The 14,712-nt window shown below is 49.6% G+C and overlaps 1 protein-coding gene across 3 annotated transcripts in view; it reads right to left on the bottom strand.

The window, feature by feature from the left end:
• The window catches only part of LOC306905776 (uncharacterized protein), a 56,262-nt gene that overhangs the window by 31,224 nt on the left and 10,326 nt on the right, over nt 1–14,712 (bottom strand). For all 3 annotated transcript variants that reach the window (XM_079476665.1, XM_079476666.1, XM_079476664.1), the window contains exon 2: nt 2,211–2,507. In XM_079476665.1, the coding sequence (XP_079332791.1) occupies nt 2,211–2,507 (297 nt within the window). The remainder of the gene's footprint in view (nt 1–2,210; nt 2,508–14,712) is intronic.

The following is a 14,712-nucleotide window of genomic DNA, read 5'->3' as shown; positions in this document are numbered from 1 at the left end:
AGGTGTATGTAGCCGCTGTTGCCGCTCATCACGGACCAGTTAGTGGGAAGTCTCTGGGACAGCACGACCTGGTCATTAGGTTCCTGAGGGGCGCGAGGAGGCTGAATTCAGCCCGTCCGCGCTCCATTCCCTCTTGGGACCTCAATGTGGTCCTGGCGTCGAGCCCCTCGGAGATGCCGCTCTTTCTCATCTTTCGATGAAGACGGCTCTCCTAGTGGCGCTCGCCAAGAGGGTAGGGGACCTACATGCATTTTTCGTGGCCACGGATTGCCTAGAGTTCGGGCCTGGTCAATCTCACGTTATCCTGAGACCCCGGCCTGGCTACGTGCCCAAAGTTCCCACCACTCCCTTTCGGGACCAGGTGGTGAACCTGCAGGCGCTCCCTTCTGGGGAGGAAGACCCAACCCCTTCCGTGTTGTGTCCAGTGCGCGCGCTGTGCCTCTGCCTGGACCGCACGCAGAGCCTCTGGAGCTCTGAGCAGCTTTTTTGTCTGTTTTGGGAGGTCAGCACAAGGGAGGGCTGTCTCCAAACAGAGGTTGGCGCACTGGATCGTGGACGCCATCAATGGCTTACCGATCACAGGATCTCCCGTGCCCGCTTGCAGTGAGGGCACACTCCACCAGGGGTGTGGCCTCCTCGTGGGCACTGGCTCAGAGCGCCCCTCTGGCAGACATATGTAGAGCTGCGGGTTGGGCTACGCCCGGCACCTTCGCGAGGTTCTACAGCCTCCGCGTGGAACCGGTATCAGCCAGAGTCTTACGAAGCACCGCCAGGTAAGTCCGGCAGCCGGTGGGCGTACGCCAGCGATAGCACTCCTCCATAGGTGAGACGTGGTGCTATCCAGCCTCCCCTCTTCCCCCCACGTGGGCGAAGAGTAGGCATTCCATCCATCACTAAGCACTCCTCGGCGGCGGGCTCGGCGGAGCAGCCCTGCCTCCCTTGGCCTGTTCTGAGCTCTAGCAGTGACTCAGACAAGGCCTAGTGCTCCACACGTAGTAACCCCCCCACAGGGCGGTTCCGTCTGTTGTCTTCTCATGAATGGCTCTCAATCGATGGCCCATGACCTCTCCCAGGTGTACTTCACCTGCTCGCGACACCATCTCGTGTCTGCATGTCTCCCACGTGCTCTCCCCTATCCGGTGAGACCGTGTGTGAATCTCCACTAAGCTCCTCCCTGCGGTAGGAAGTGGTCTCCGTAGCGCGTTCCCTCAGGGGGGAATGACGCTTCCCAGTGGCCTTACGGTGCCGGGCGGCTTCTCGCTGTTAAGAGAACTAGGCCGCCGTCCGTGACGGCCGGTGGAAGGGGCTCCCATCTTTTTTGAAAGCTCTGGACTCCTTCCCTTCCGCTGGAAGGTTGCAATTCATGCTAAGCGCTCACGTCTGACACGCCCAGGCCAGTCAGCGTCGCTTCGCGAGGAATTGTGACGCGGCACAGCGCTGTGGCGTTCTCCGAGGAACCCCATTCTGTCGACACAACGTCGAGAGACCGACAGAAAGGGAACGTCTCGGTTACGTATGTAACCTCCGTTCCCTGATGGAGGGAACGAGACGTTGTGTCCTTCATGCCACAACACTGGCCGCCCGCTGCAGCAGTCGGGGCAAGATCCTCAGGCTCCTCAGCACAAAAGGTGAATGAATGCGGCACGCCGGCTCCCTTTTATACCCGGATATCCGGGGGCGGAGTCCGGCATGCAAATTTCATTCGCCAATTTTCATTGGCCTGTTCAAGTCAGTCAGAGAAGGTAGGTTCTCAAGTCAAACCCCATTCTGTCGACACAACGTCTCGTTCCCTCCATCAGGGAACGGAGGTTACATACGTAACCGAGACGATGTTTAGCATTAAAACACAAATAAATGCCTTAATCTCTGAAAATATTTTTGGGGAGCTCAGTAACGACTCTTCTTACGATGTATTTGGAATGTGTGCAAATGATTATTCGTGACTGAAGGACATTTATGCATCCTTCAAAAAGAGCAGAATTAAGTATAAAAAATAAGGCTTCCTTCCAAGAATCCTTCAAACTGAGATGTTCTTTAATGGTGCTTAATTATGTGGCCGCCGAGTTATGAAGTATTCTTAGGATGTAGCCTTCTTTTCAAGGAAACAACCCAAATATTCAAGTATTCAGAAACATTTGATTTATATTACAGACACATAGTTTAGAGTACCTTGAGGCATAAGCATAATAATGTAATGACCTGAGACCTACCTAAAATTGTCAACATTACATCTGTGGAGTAGTCTGTATCATTGTAGCTCATGCTACACTCATACACCCCCTGCTGATTTGGAGTGGTATTGTAAACAGTCAGTGGGAAAGAGCCAAAAACATAATCAGTGGTATTCAAGAAAAAGCCTGGTTGAGTGTGATTCTTTGAGGCAATGACTGAACCGTTGAAGGACCATGTGATGCTCAGGAGGGAATTATCAACAATAGGCGGCAATGTAAGAGAGCAGTTGAGGACAACTGAGGAACCCGGGGGCACAGAAACATCCGCAGAGAAACCTACAAGACAAGAGTTTGAGGGGGTCAAATTGAACAGAATTGGAGTAAATAAGTAAATAATAATATGCATTATAGAATAAAATGATGGTCAGCTATTCCAGATTAAAGGTCTGAAATAGTAATTCCAGGGTTTTCAGAAAAACAGTTACCTCGGTCCCCTTAAAAAAAGAAAAGTGATATTGCAAAGCTCTGGCTTTCAATCACACTGACATATTTTGTTGAAATATTTCAACAAAATGAGCGATACATCAGTAGCATTAACACAAAAACTTACAAAATATCGAACAAATTGTTTCCTTGTCTCAGGGAACCAAGGTTATGGTAGGTAACCAGAGACATTGAGGTGTTGCATTGGTCTACATTACTACAATAGGGTGCCATCAACGTTAATCAAATATGACTGAAAATGTGTACACAGACGAAACCTAAGATGGCGGAGAGGATACTTCCAAGTCTCTGCGAAGACAGATTTGATCGCAAAGCGTGCATATTGTAGAGTCGGGTCTGAATAAAGTTTTCCATTTGGGATCGAAAACATCAATGACCCTATCTTATCACCCTTTCATCACTGACCAGGACACGTTCCAATACTCTCCCCTGGGCTTCCAAGGGATTCTTGGGGGGAGGACTGGGCTGTGTCCTAAGGTAAGAAAAGGCCATGTGGCGCCATTTACATTTTAGACATTTGGCAGATTCTTTTATCCAAAACGACTTACATAGCATTATCCTATACATAGGTATCTGCAATCCCCTGGGATCGAACCCACAACCTTGCCTTGTTAAAGAAATGCTCTTACCACTGAGCTACTGGAAAGCTGCAGAAACGGGGCGCCTAAAATTCTTCCAATGAATGGCTCTTTCTCTCCTCTAGCCTCATAAGAATGGCCTAAAGTGTACATAAATGCATCTCCACATTGTAATCTTATTCACATGTTATTCTACCTCACCTATAACCTCAGAGGCATACGTGTTTCATCGTATCCATGATCATAGTTAGATTCTTGTACAAACTACAGGTCAATGTACTTATAACGCTGTCATGTTTTATAACAAAATTTTCTCTTTTCCTTCCTTTAATGATGGTGTATAGCACAGTAATGTATACAATACTCATACTCATACCATACTCAGTTTATCTTAGTCTAAGACTATTAGAGCGCCAAAACTTCCAGGCGACCATAAATGCAAATGAGCTATTGAGCCCAAGGAAACATGTTTTCATGTCCAAAATCAGCTTATTACATTGGATCGCCCACCCTAGAGGGGCGTGACGCCCTCATGTTTAAAACATCTGTGCACGGAGGAAAGTGGGCTCGCTCTTGTTCATTCATCTCTCGAAAACCTGTCTCTCCCCTGGAGACGGCCTTTTCCGGCAGTTTACTTTGACTAAGTCCGATCTACCTTCGTCAGCCAATCCGGTTCTCAGGAAGAATCCAACGGACTCACCCGCTTGCTTTAAACTCATCAGGACTCTTTAACCTTCTTCATCACGCACCAAAACTTGTCCCAGCACACCAAAAAGCCAATGCAAGTATCTGATCTATTTCTAAAAAGCTGCATTTAAGCTTTGCCCTTTTTAAATAAGGAGATTGTCCTTGATGGTTTATGCAGATGTGAATAGCTGATGTAATACTGCAACTCGCATTTGTGTTTCACGCTCGAATTGTTTCTGTGTTTATTGATCACCTCTTTACGTCTATTAAACTGCTTGATTTCGTTACGAGTTATGAAATGGTACTGTTCTACAGGAGTTTTGTTTTCCAAGGCCAGGAAGGTAATATTTCTTAGAGTTAATATACGATCTGCTGATCACCCGCTGGATGACTGTATTTAGTTATTGATTTTGCTGCATCAGGTAAAGTGTAAAAGATAGGTATGGTTAATCACCGTTAATTATACATATCTTACTGTGGATACATTCATAGTTTCCCGAGATACACTACAATATGCAAAAATCCACTCCTTTGAAGTGGAATAGTACTTAGCACCACGTCAGGGTCTCAGCAGACATACTGTACGCACTTTTGCTTGGCCAAGTGCTGCAGGTTTTTGGAAAAAGTCTTGCTGCTTGTGCTCTTTCATATATCGATGACATTAATTAGACATCATTATAAGTAATAACTATAAGTAATCTAGTGCCCATTGCACGTCAAACCAAGATTGCTATGGGGGCAAAAAGCATGACTGTTAAGTTAGCACTTTTAAACATCCACTCACTTAAAAACAAATCACTTCTAGTCGACGACTTAATGTTTCTAAATGAAACCTGGCTAGAAGACAGCTGTTGTGCAACAGTCCTCAATGAAGCATCCCCTCCTAACTTTACTTTTATGAGTTTCTGCAGATCAGTTAGGAGAGGTGGGGGAGTAGCTGCTCTTTTTAAAGATGTCTATCAATGTAAGCAAATATAATTTGGAAATTACAAGTCTTTTGAATATCTGGGTATTGTGTTACAGTTTTTTACGATTGCTAAACGACAGTGGGCACAACTGGAGTCACATGTGCAAAACTCTAACTACAGTCTGCACAGCAACAGTTCATGTGGACCAAACTCTAGTTCGTTTTTCATTGCTTGTACACAGTTTTCAAAACTATACACACTTATCCCACGACTTTAACCACAACCTGCACAACACTGTGGATTTACAGCACTTTGTTCAAATGCTAACACACTGCTGTCAAAACTGTGACCACACATTCAAAACAGAATAGATTTCAGCCTTGTGCCTTTCAAACACTGCTGGTTGCAATTTCAGCTGAAAGGCTAAGCAGGTGTCTTGTTTTAGATTTGTTAGTGAACACACGAACACACGAACACACGAACACACACGAACACACACACACGCACACACACGAACACACACACACACACACGAACACACACACACAGAGCTCAGAAAGACTAATTTTGGAAATGGAACGAGGAAGGCGGGTTCGTGGTGGGAGAAGGGTGGCAGGGAGAGGGCAGATGCGTGGAGGAAGACACAGAAGACACAGAGCTGTTATTTCAGATGAAATAAGGGCTACACTTATAGACCCTGTCGTGAATCATGGTCTCTCATTGAGAGAGAGGAAGGAAGGGTGCAACCCAATCTGCAAAGATCCACAATGGCATCTGTAATGCCAATTTTTCATCATACAAACAGCTGAGATTTACATCCTTACAGTAAATGAAAACATTACAGGAATTTATTTTGTATTGCAATTACAGTATAGAATATTTACACAGATTTATATTACAGTAAGTGTGACTGTAAAATATATTTTTACAACAGGACCCAAAGGCCGGCCCCAACAAGAGGAAGAGGAGAAATATGACTTTGTATAAAGTCACTAAAATAGTTGAAACTGTAAAGATGAAAAGTTTGTATTTTCTGTATTGGTGTTTGATGCTTGTGTTTTTACTCTCAGTGTGTTGTGAGTGACAGTGTGTGTTATCTCAGTGAGGGTTGTGCATTGAGTTTGGATGCACGGAGTCTGTTTTGAGCCATGTGTTAAGAGTTGTGTTGCTTTGAATGAGTATTGCAGGTGATGTGAACAGTTAAGCTCAGGTGACTGTTGGTAGCGCAGACTGTAGAGTTTTGCACATGTGACTCCAGTTGTGCTCACTGTCGTTTAGCAATCGTAAAAAACTGTAAAAGGTGCTCCTTGCATTTTACTAATCACTATTTACAGGCCTTCAAAATACTCTTCATCCTTTGCTGAGGACTTTACAGAACTGTTATCAACAATTTCCTCAGAGTTTGACTGTTTTGCTATTGCCGGAGATTTTAACATTCACATAGATAATGCAGAAAACAATATGGCAAAATAAATCAATTCTGCTTTACAAACTCAGCATGTACAAGGACCCATACACAATCGTGGACACACTCTAGATTTACTTCTCAGTAAGGGTCTAAACATTTAATCTATTGTTATTAAGGATGTAGCACTATCTGATCATTTCTGTATTTTCTTTGATACATTGATCTCCCCTGCCTTTGAAGTTAGATCTGGGTCTGTCAAGAAGAGATGCTTTAATGAGAACACTAGTGTACTATTTATGAAGGACATATCTTTAACACCAAGCATATCTGCTGACTCTGTTGATTCTCTCCTTGATTCTTTTAACTCGAAGGTTAAAAGTGTAATTGATGATATTGCTCCTGTGAAAGTCAGGAAGAGTGGTAGACAAAAAGCACCTTGGAGAAACTCAACAGCAGTGCAAAATACGAAAAGACAATGCAGAAATGGGGAGCGCTTGTGGCGGAAGACAAAACTTGTAGTCCATTATAACATCCACAAAGACACCATCCATGCTTTCAATATGGAACTAGGCAAAGCTAGACAGACTTTCTTCTCAAATATTATAAACAGCAACTTAAACAACACCAGGACTCTTTTCGCTACTGTAGACAGACTGACAAACCCCCCAAGCCAGATTCCCAGTGAAATGCTCTCAGACAACAAGTGCAGTGAGTTTGCTTCTTTCTTCTCTGAAAAAATCAATAACATTAGAAAGGTGATCAGCACAACCTTGAGTTGCGCTGGGGTCAGACAGATCACACCACAACCTGAGAAAGTAGTTACAATGTCTGATTTTGAAGAAATTGAGGGCAACAATTTGGAAGAAACCGTTCAACAACTTAAAAAATCAACCTGCGCCCTTGACGCACTTCCCACATCTTTTTTCAAAAGTGTGTTAAGCTGTTTAGAAGCAGATCTCCTAGATGTGGTAAATGCCTCGCTTCTCTCTGGAAGTTTCCCAAACTCCCTGAAAACTGCTGTTGTCAAACCCCTCCTGAAAAAGAGCAATCTGGATAAGACCATATTAAACAATTATAGACCGATCTCAAATCTTCCCTTAATAGGTAAGATCCTTGAAAAGGTTGTCTTCAACCAGCTCAACTAATTCTTAAGATCTGTCATGATTCTGCCTAACCTTGTCTTGGTTTTCTGGTGTCACCGGGTGAACGAACCAGGAACCGAAGAGAGACTGCGACTCGTTGTTAGGGGGAAGAAATGCCGGTGCGACACCATAACGAGCGCCAGCTGAAGCTAATGATTAGCGCTTCATTGAAGCATGTGCTTCAGTATAAAGAGAGAGGCTGAAAGCATGGTAGGGAGAGAAGAGGAAGGGGGAAGAGAGTGTTCGTGCAGTTGTGAAGCGCTGTAGGAATACTCGAGGATCATCGTAGTGGCAGTGAGTGGTGAGTGAGGAACAGAAACTGTACCAGCTGGGGAGACCATCGAGTACGGGTTTATCGTTTGGAACTACTAACCTTTGGATCATTCACCCTATGAAGAGGAGAGAAACGAGTTGATTAATCGCTGTAAAGAGAGAGTGAGTTTGCAGTGTCTGATAGAGTGAAACCAACACGTGTGAGGATTTACCAGAGTGATTTATGCACGAGTGTGGTGAGATCGAACAACTGTTTTCTCTGAGTCTCTGATGGATGAAACTGGTCTATAACCTTGAAGATGTATTTGAATTGAACTGTCCCCGTAGTTGTTTCCAGGACCCTAACGATCGTGTGCATGGCGTAGAGGAGGAAGGAGAACTCAATGCTCCGTTGTTGCCACGAATCACGAGCACTGTATCCCGCCTCAGCGAAAACCCAGCCTTGCCAATTCTTCCGATGATGCCGTTCCAGTATATCCAGAACGAGAGTGGAGGCTGGTAAAGTACCCGGTTTTTGTCTCACCTACTATTGCCTGCCTCACTATCGAATTGTCCGTCCCTTACAGGGAGTAAAGAGGGAGCTACTGTGACGAGTTGGATGGTGGCTTTGTGAGCACGTTGACGAATCCAAGTCCAGAAGCTGCCTGCCCCACGAGTAATTCCACGAGTCTGACGACGAGGAAAGTCCCGATCGGTCCCACGAGCCTGCTTAGAGAGGAGTATACTCACCTGGAGAACGGAAAAGTACCTACCGGCACCCCCCCTTCCTCACTTCATCAACGCTACAGCCACAGGCCCACCAAGAGAGGAATATCCTTACCTGAAGGACGGAGAAGTACCTACCAGCCCCTGCTTCTTCATTGCGTCCACGCTACAGCCACGAGCATCCCCACCCCTGCTTTTATCCCTTTTTAGATTAATAAAGAAATTTACCTTTTAAACTCATCCTTGTTGTCCGCCTCTTGGTGTTCTCTGGTGTCTGCTCCTCCGGAGTGTGGTAAATAACCCTCGGCCCTGTCACCGGGTGACATAACTTTTGGCGTAGTCGGCAGGATTACCACTCGGGGTTGAGCGGCCAGAGGACCCAGGATGGCGGATGAGGATTTGCCAGCCGCCCGGCAGCCGATGGCATCTATATTTATGGGAGCCCCGTGGGCTCAGAAGTACGGTGGGCCCGGCTCAGAGTTGAGCTTGACAGACTGGAGAGCGCAAGTCGAGTACCTGGCCGGACTGCAAGGGCTCAGAGAAACCCAGAGGATACAGTTTGTGCTGAGTTCGCTCGAGGGGGAGGCAAAGAGAGAAGTTCGAGCAGCACCTGAAGCCGTCCGAGCCACTACACAAGCGATCTTTGAGTTCTTGTCCAGACAGTATGGCGATTCCACTCCCGTGGCAGTGTTGCGGGCTCAGTTCTTTAACTGTAAGCAGGGACCTGGGCAGACCCTGCGAGCATTCGCTCTGCGACTACGAGAACAGTTCGCCAGGTTGAAGAGTCGGGAGCACCATGGTCTAGGAGATGAAGAGACATTATTAAGAGACCAGTTCCTGTTGGGGTTACGAGAAGGTCCAGTGCGACAGAGTCTGAGATTGCAGCTTCGACGGGACGCAGCACTGACTTTCGAAGATCTACGTAAAGAGGCCCTAGCCCTGGAACAGGATCACCACCAGACCGTGGAGTCGCCGGTGTGTATGGCTGCAAGTGGTACTAGTGCCCCAGTACTGCCTGAATCGACGGATTGGAAACAGGCCTTACGTGCAGAGTTGATGAAGGATGTTCGAGAAGAAATGGCTGAGTTCTCGAAGACTCTTCTGGGAGAGATCCGTCGTGGACGGCCAGAGCCCCCGCCTTTGCTCCGAGACCGGTCGTATTCTGACGGGGGGAGGGATCCGGGGAGACGTACCAGCCGACCATCCAGTTCCAGGTTCCAGTGGGATGGGCAAGGGCGCCCGATCTGTAACAACTGCGGAGAGCCAGGACACTACAGCCGCCAATGCGGCCCCCGACGTAACTCACAGGGGGGTTTTTAGGACGACCGGCCACTGTGGGTCAAGTGGTCGGAAACCCCCGTATGGACCCCTTTTTAAGCTCAGCTCCACGAGACGGCCTGGTGGGACGTTGCCCCCTCGTGGAGATTAAAGTCAATGGAGTTACTTTTCGGTGCCTGGTAGACACAGGATCCCAGGTCACCATGTTTGCCGAGAGTCTGTCTAAAGATCTGTTCGATGCCCATCACTTACTTGAAGCTGAAGTCCCCTGGCTCACCCTGCGAGGAGCAAATGGCCTGAACATCCCCTATATCGGATATCAGGTGACCGACTTTGAGATCCAGGGCACCACGATCCCACAGAAGGGAGTGGTGATTGTGCGGGACTCCTGTCTGGGGGAACATCGAGCCTTGTTGGGGATGAACGTAATCATGGACTGTTGGGAAGAGCTGTTTCGCGTGGGTCCCCTTCGTTCCACTTCTGTAGCCGAGAAGCGAGAGTGGGAACGTGTCATCACCGACTGTCGACGAGTACAGGTCGCCAGCTCCCAACAGGATTGGGAAGACGTTGGCCGAGTGGCATGTCGATACGCTGTCTCCATTCCTGCCCGGAGCGAGGCTGTGGTCTGGGTCCGTCTTCCTGAGCGGGCCGATGGTCCTGAGGAGTGTGTCCTTGTCGAGCCCCACTGGGAATGTCAGGCCGTCGAAGTTGCTCGGGGGTTAACGGTAGCCCGTCGGGGCCGAATTGCAGTTAAAGTGAGAAACACGAACACTTACCCTGTCCAACTCTATCGTCACCAACGGTTGACCCGTATCACGCCAGTGAGTTCCCATCAGGTGAGGGAGGAGCAGGAGGTTCGCTTCTGCCAAGTAAGCGCAACGGTGGTTGAGGTCGGTTTGGCAAGGGAGGAATCTGGTCATGGACCCGCTACCCACAGCATGCCGACCCATTTGCGGAGTGAGTCCCTGCAGGGGGAGGGCCTACAAGAAGAGCAGACCCACCAACTTCAGAGCTTGTTGGCCAAGTGGCAACACGTCTTCTCCACCCACGATGAGGACTATGGGTGCACCGACATCGTCAAACACGTTATACCTACCGGAGACGCTCCACCCAGTCGAGAGCGGTACCGTCCGGTACCCCCGACTTTATACTCCGAGGTTCGTGCCTTACTAAAGGGGATGCTGGGACGTGGAGTTATTCGGGAGAGCAGCAGTCCATGGGCCGCCCCAATTGTCCTGGTACGAAAGAAAACGGGCTCTTGGAGATTTTGCGTGGATTATCGCAAACTGAACTTGGTCACCAAGAAGGATGCTTTCCCCCTGCCCCGGATCGAGGATTCCCTTACAGGACTGACCAATGCCGCCTGGTATTCCACCCTTGACTTGGCGAGTGGCTACTGGCAGGTACAGGTGGAGGAGCAAGACCGAGAGAAGACCGCCTTCACCACCCCTTTTGGCCTGTTTGAGTGGGATCGCATGCCCTTCGGACTCTGCAACGCCCCTGCGACCTTCCAGAGGCTGATGCAGCGATGTCTGGGGGAACAGCTGATGGATTCCACCCTGGTATACTTAGATGACGTGATCGTCTATTCCCCCGACTTTGACTCTCACCTGTTACATCTGGAGCAAGTCTTCCGAGCTATGGAACGGTATGGACTGAAGCTCCAGCCAGGGAAATGCCAGCTCCTTAAGAGGGAGGTCCAGTTCTTGGGGCATCGAGTGAGCGCTGCAGGAGTGGCTGTTGACCCGGAGAAGGTGTCCGCAGTACAGGGCTGGGTTCCACCAAAGACCGTCAGGCAGGTGCGGTCTTTTCTGGGATTTGTCGGCTACTACAGACGCTTCATAAAAGACTTTTCAAAAATTGCGAAGCCCCTGAATCAGCTGCTGGTCGGATCCAGTTCTTCACGGAGCCGGAGTTCCCCCACGATTACTTGGAGCCCAGAGTGTGAGACCGCCTTTCAGAGGCTAAAACAGGAGTTGCTGCAGGCCCCCATTCTGGCTTACGCTGATTTCACCCGACCCTTTGTACTGTACACCGACGCTAGCAACAGCGGACTGGGAGCCGTACTGGCCCAGCGACAGGACGGAACAGAAAGGGTCATCGCCTACGCCAGTCGGAGTCTTCACCCAGCAGAGCGGAACGACGCCAACTACAGCTCTTTTAAAATCGAGCTGCTGGCCCTGAAGTGGGCTTTGTGTGAGAAGTTTAAGGACTACTTGTGGGGAGCCGAAGTGTTGGTGGTGACCGACAACAGCCCATTGGTCCACCTCCAAACCGCAAAGCTAGGGGCGGTGGAGCAGAGGTGGGTGGCTCAGCTCGCCAATTTCAACTATCGGCTGCAGTATCGGCCAGGCCGTGAACATATAAATGCTGATGTTCTGTCACGATTACCACCGTCGGGGGAAGGAGGAACCCCAGAACCAGAATCAGAGGAAGGGCTGATGGTAGGGATAGTGGAGGTACCTGGAACACGATCGGAGGGAGTACCGGCAAGTTGGGGATGGGACCCCCACCGATGGAAGGAGAGGCAGGAACAGGATGAAGGGTTGGCTACCCTGCGGACCTACCTGGAGCGGAACAAACTCCCGGGGATGGATGAACGACGGGGACAGCCCGTGGGATTAAAGAAGCTTCTGGGGCACTGGAAGCGACTGACGTTGCAGGAAGGAGTGATCTGTAGGTCTGTCTTGGACTCGAGGACCCACGAGATGGTATACCAGGTGGTGGTGCCTGAAGCCCAAATTCAGCCATTGCTCCAGGCCTACCACGATCGGCTAGGACATCAGGGTCAAGAACGGACGGTATCACTGCTGCGCCGGCACTTTTTCTGGAGCGGGATGGAAGAATCAGTGGGGAGGCACGTACAAGGATGCCCCCGCTGTGTGTTGTTTAAGTCCCGACGAAACGTGAGGGCCCCCATGGTTCCGGTGAGGCCCAGAGCCCCATTGCATATGGTGGCTATGGATTTTTTGACCTTGAGTCGTCCAACAGATCGTTATCAGAACATCTTGGTCGTTACGGATTTGTTCACCAAGTATGCCTGGGCCATACCGACCTTAGATCAGACCGCCACCACCACTGCCAACGCTCTGTGGAGACATGTCTTCCAGCCCTTTGGATGTCCCGAAACACTCCACTCAGACCAAGGGCCGAACTTCGAGTCCCGTGTCATCCAAGAACTATGCCAACTGTACGGATGCAGGAAGACCCACTCCATACCACCCACAGGGAAACGGGGGATGCGAACGTTTCAATCAGACGCTTCTGAGTTTACTGGGGGCTCTGGATGCGGACCACCAGGGTTATTGGACGGATAGCCTCCCGGCACTGGTGCAGGCCTATAACAACAGCGTCCACAGCACTACGGGTTATGCCCCTGCTTACCTGATGTTTGGGAGACATGTGCGTTTACCCATGGATCTGCTCCTTGGAGCAGCAGTGGTCGAGGCCCCCGCCACCACCACCGAATGGGTACACCGACACCACCGCCAACTCCACTCTGCGTATGAGAAAGTGTCCAAACATCTCGACGTGGCCGCCCAGAAGAACAAGCGTCTGTATGACCGTACTGCCAGAGAGGCCCCCTTGTTACCCGGAGAACGGGTGCTGGTGCGAGATAACCGGCGCCAGGGGAAGGGGAAGCTCAGCGACCGGTGGGAAACCGTGCCATATGTGGTAGAGCAACGACAGAGACCTGACCAGCCCGTCTATACCATCCGGCCAGAGGGGAAGGCCGGCCCTGTGAGAATCCTGCACCGAAACTTGCTTCGCCCCTGCCCTAACTATCCGCGGCAAGAGACTGAGGAGCCGCCGGCGCCTGTGGCCCCTGCACCACCTTGGGTGGGTTGGGCTATGTTCCCTAGAGCCCCTACTCCTGAACTCAGGGAGGAAGAACCCGCTGCTCCAGCTCGACGCTCCCAGCGGGAGACCCGAGGAGTACCTCCTATCAGGTATAGAGAATAGGAGTCTAGACCCCGTTCTCGGGACTAGAACGGATCCGGTGGGGGAGGATGTCACCGGGTGAACGAACCAGGAACCGAAGAGAGACTGCGACTCGTTGTTAGGGGGAAGAAATGCCGGTGCGACACCATAACGAGCGCCAGCTGAAGCTAATGATTAGCGCTTCATTGAAGCATGTGCTTCAGTATAAAGAGAGAGGCTGAAAGCATGGTAGGGAGAGAAGAGGAAGGGGGAAGAGAGTGTTCGTGCAGTTGTGAAGCGCTGTAGGAATACTCGAGGATCATCGTAGTGGCAGTGAGTGGTGAGTGAGGAACAGAAACTGTACCAGCTGGGGAGACCATCGAGTACGGGTTTATCGTTTGGAACTACTAACCTTTGGATCATTCACCCTATGAAGAGGAGAGAAACGAGTTGATTAATCGCTGTAAAGAGAGAGTGAGTTTGCAGTGTCTGATAGAGTGAAACCAACACGTGTGAGGATTTACCAGAGTGATTTATGCACGAGTGTGGTGAGATCGAACAACTGTTTTCTCTGAGTCTCTGATGGATGAAACTGGTCTATAACCTTGAAGATGTATTTGAATTGAACTGTCCCCGTAGTTGTTTCCGGGACCCTAACGATCGTGTGCATGGCGTAGAGGAGGAAGGAGAACTCAATGCTCCGTTGTTGCCACGAATCACGAGCACTGTATCCCGCCTCAGCGAAAACCCAGCCTTGCCAATTCTTCCGATGATGCCTTTCCAGTATATCCAGAACGAGAGTGGAGGCTGGTAAAGTACCCGGTTTTTGTCTCACCTACTACTGCCTGCCTCACTATCGAATTGTCCGTCCCTTACAGGGAGTAAAGAGGGAGCTACTGTGACGAGTTGGATGGTGGCTTTGTGAGCACGTTGACGAATCCAAGTCCAGAAGCTGCCTGCCCCACGAGTAATTCCACGAGTCTGACGACGAGGAAAGTCCCGATCGGTCCCACGAGCCTGCTTAGAGAGGAGTATACTCACCTGGAGAACGGAAAAGTACCTACCGGCACCCCCCCTTCCTCACTTCATCAACGCTACAGCCACAGGCCCACCAAGAGAGGAATATCCTTACCTGAA

The sequence above is a fragment of the Barbatula barbatula genome (genome assembly GCF_947034865.1).
Source record: "Barbatula barbatula genome assembly, chromosome: 16".
In the NCBI taxonomy this organism is placed as follows: domain Eukaryota; kingdom Metazoa; phylum Chordata; class Actinopteri; order Cypriniformes; family Nemacheilidae; genus Barbatula; species Barbatula barbatula.
The sequence above is the reverse complement of the archived record's forward strand: the minus strand, read 5'-3'. Positions and strand labels throughout refer to the sequence as shown.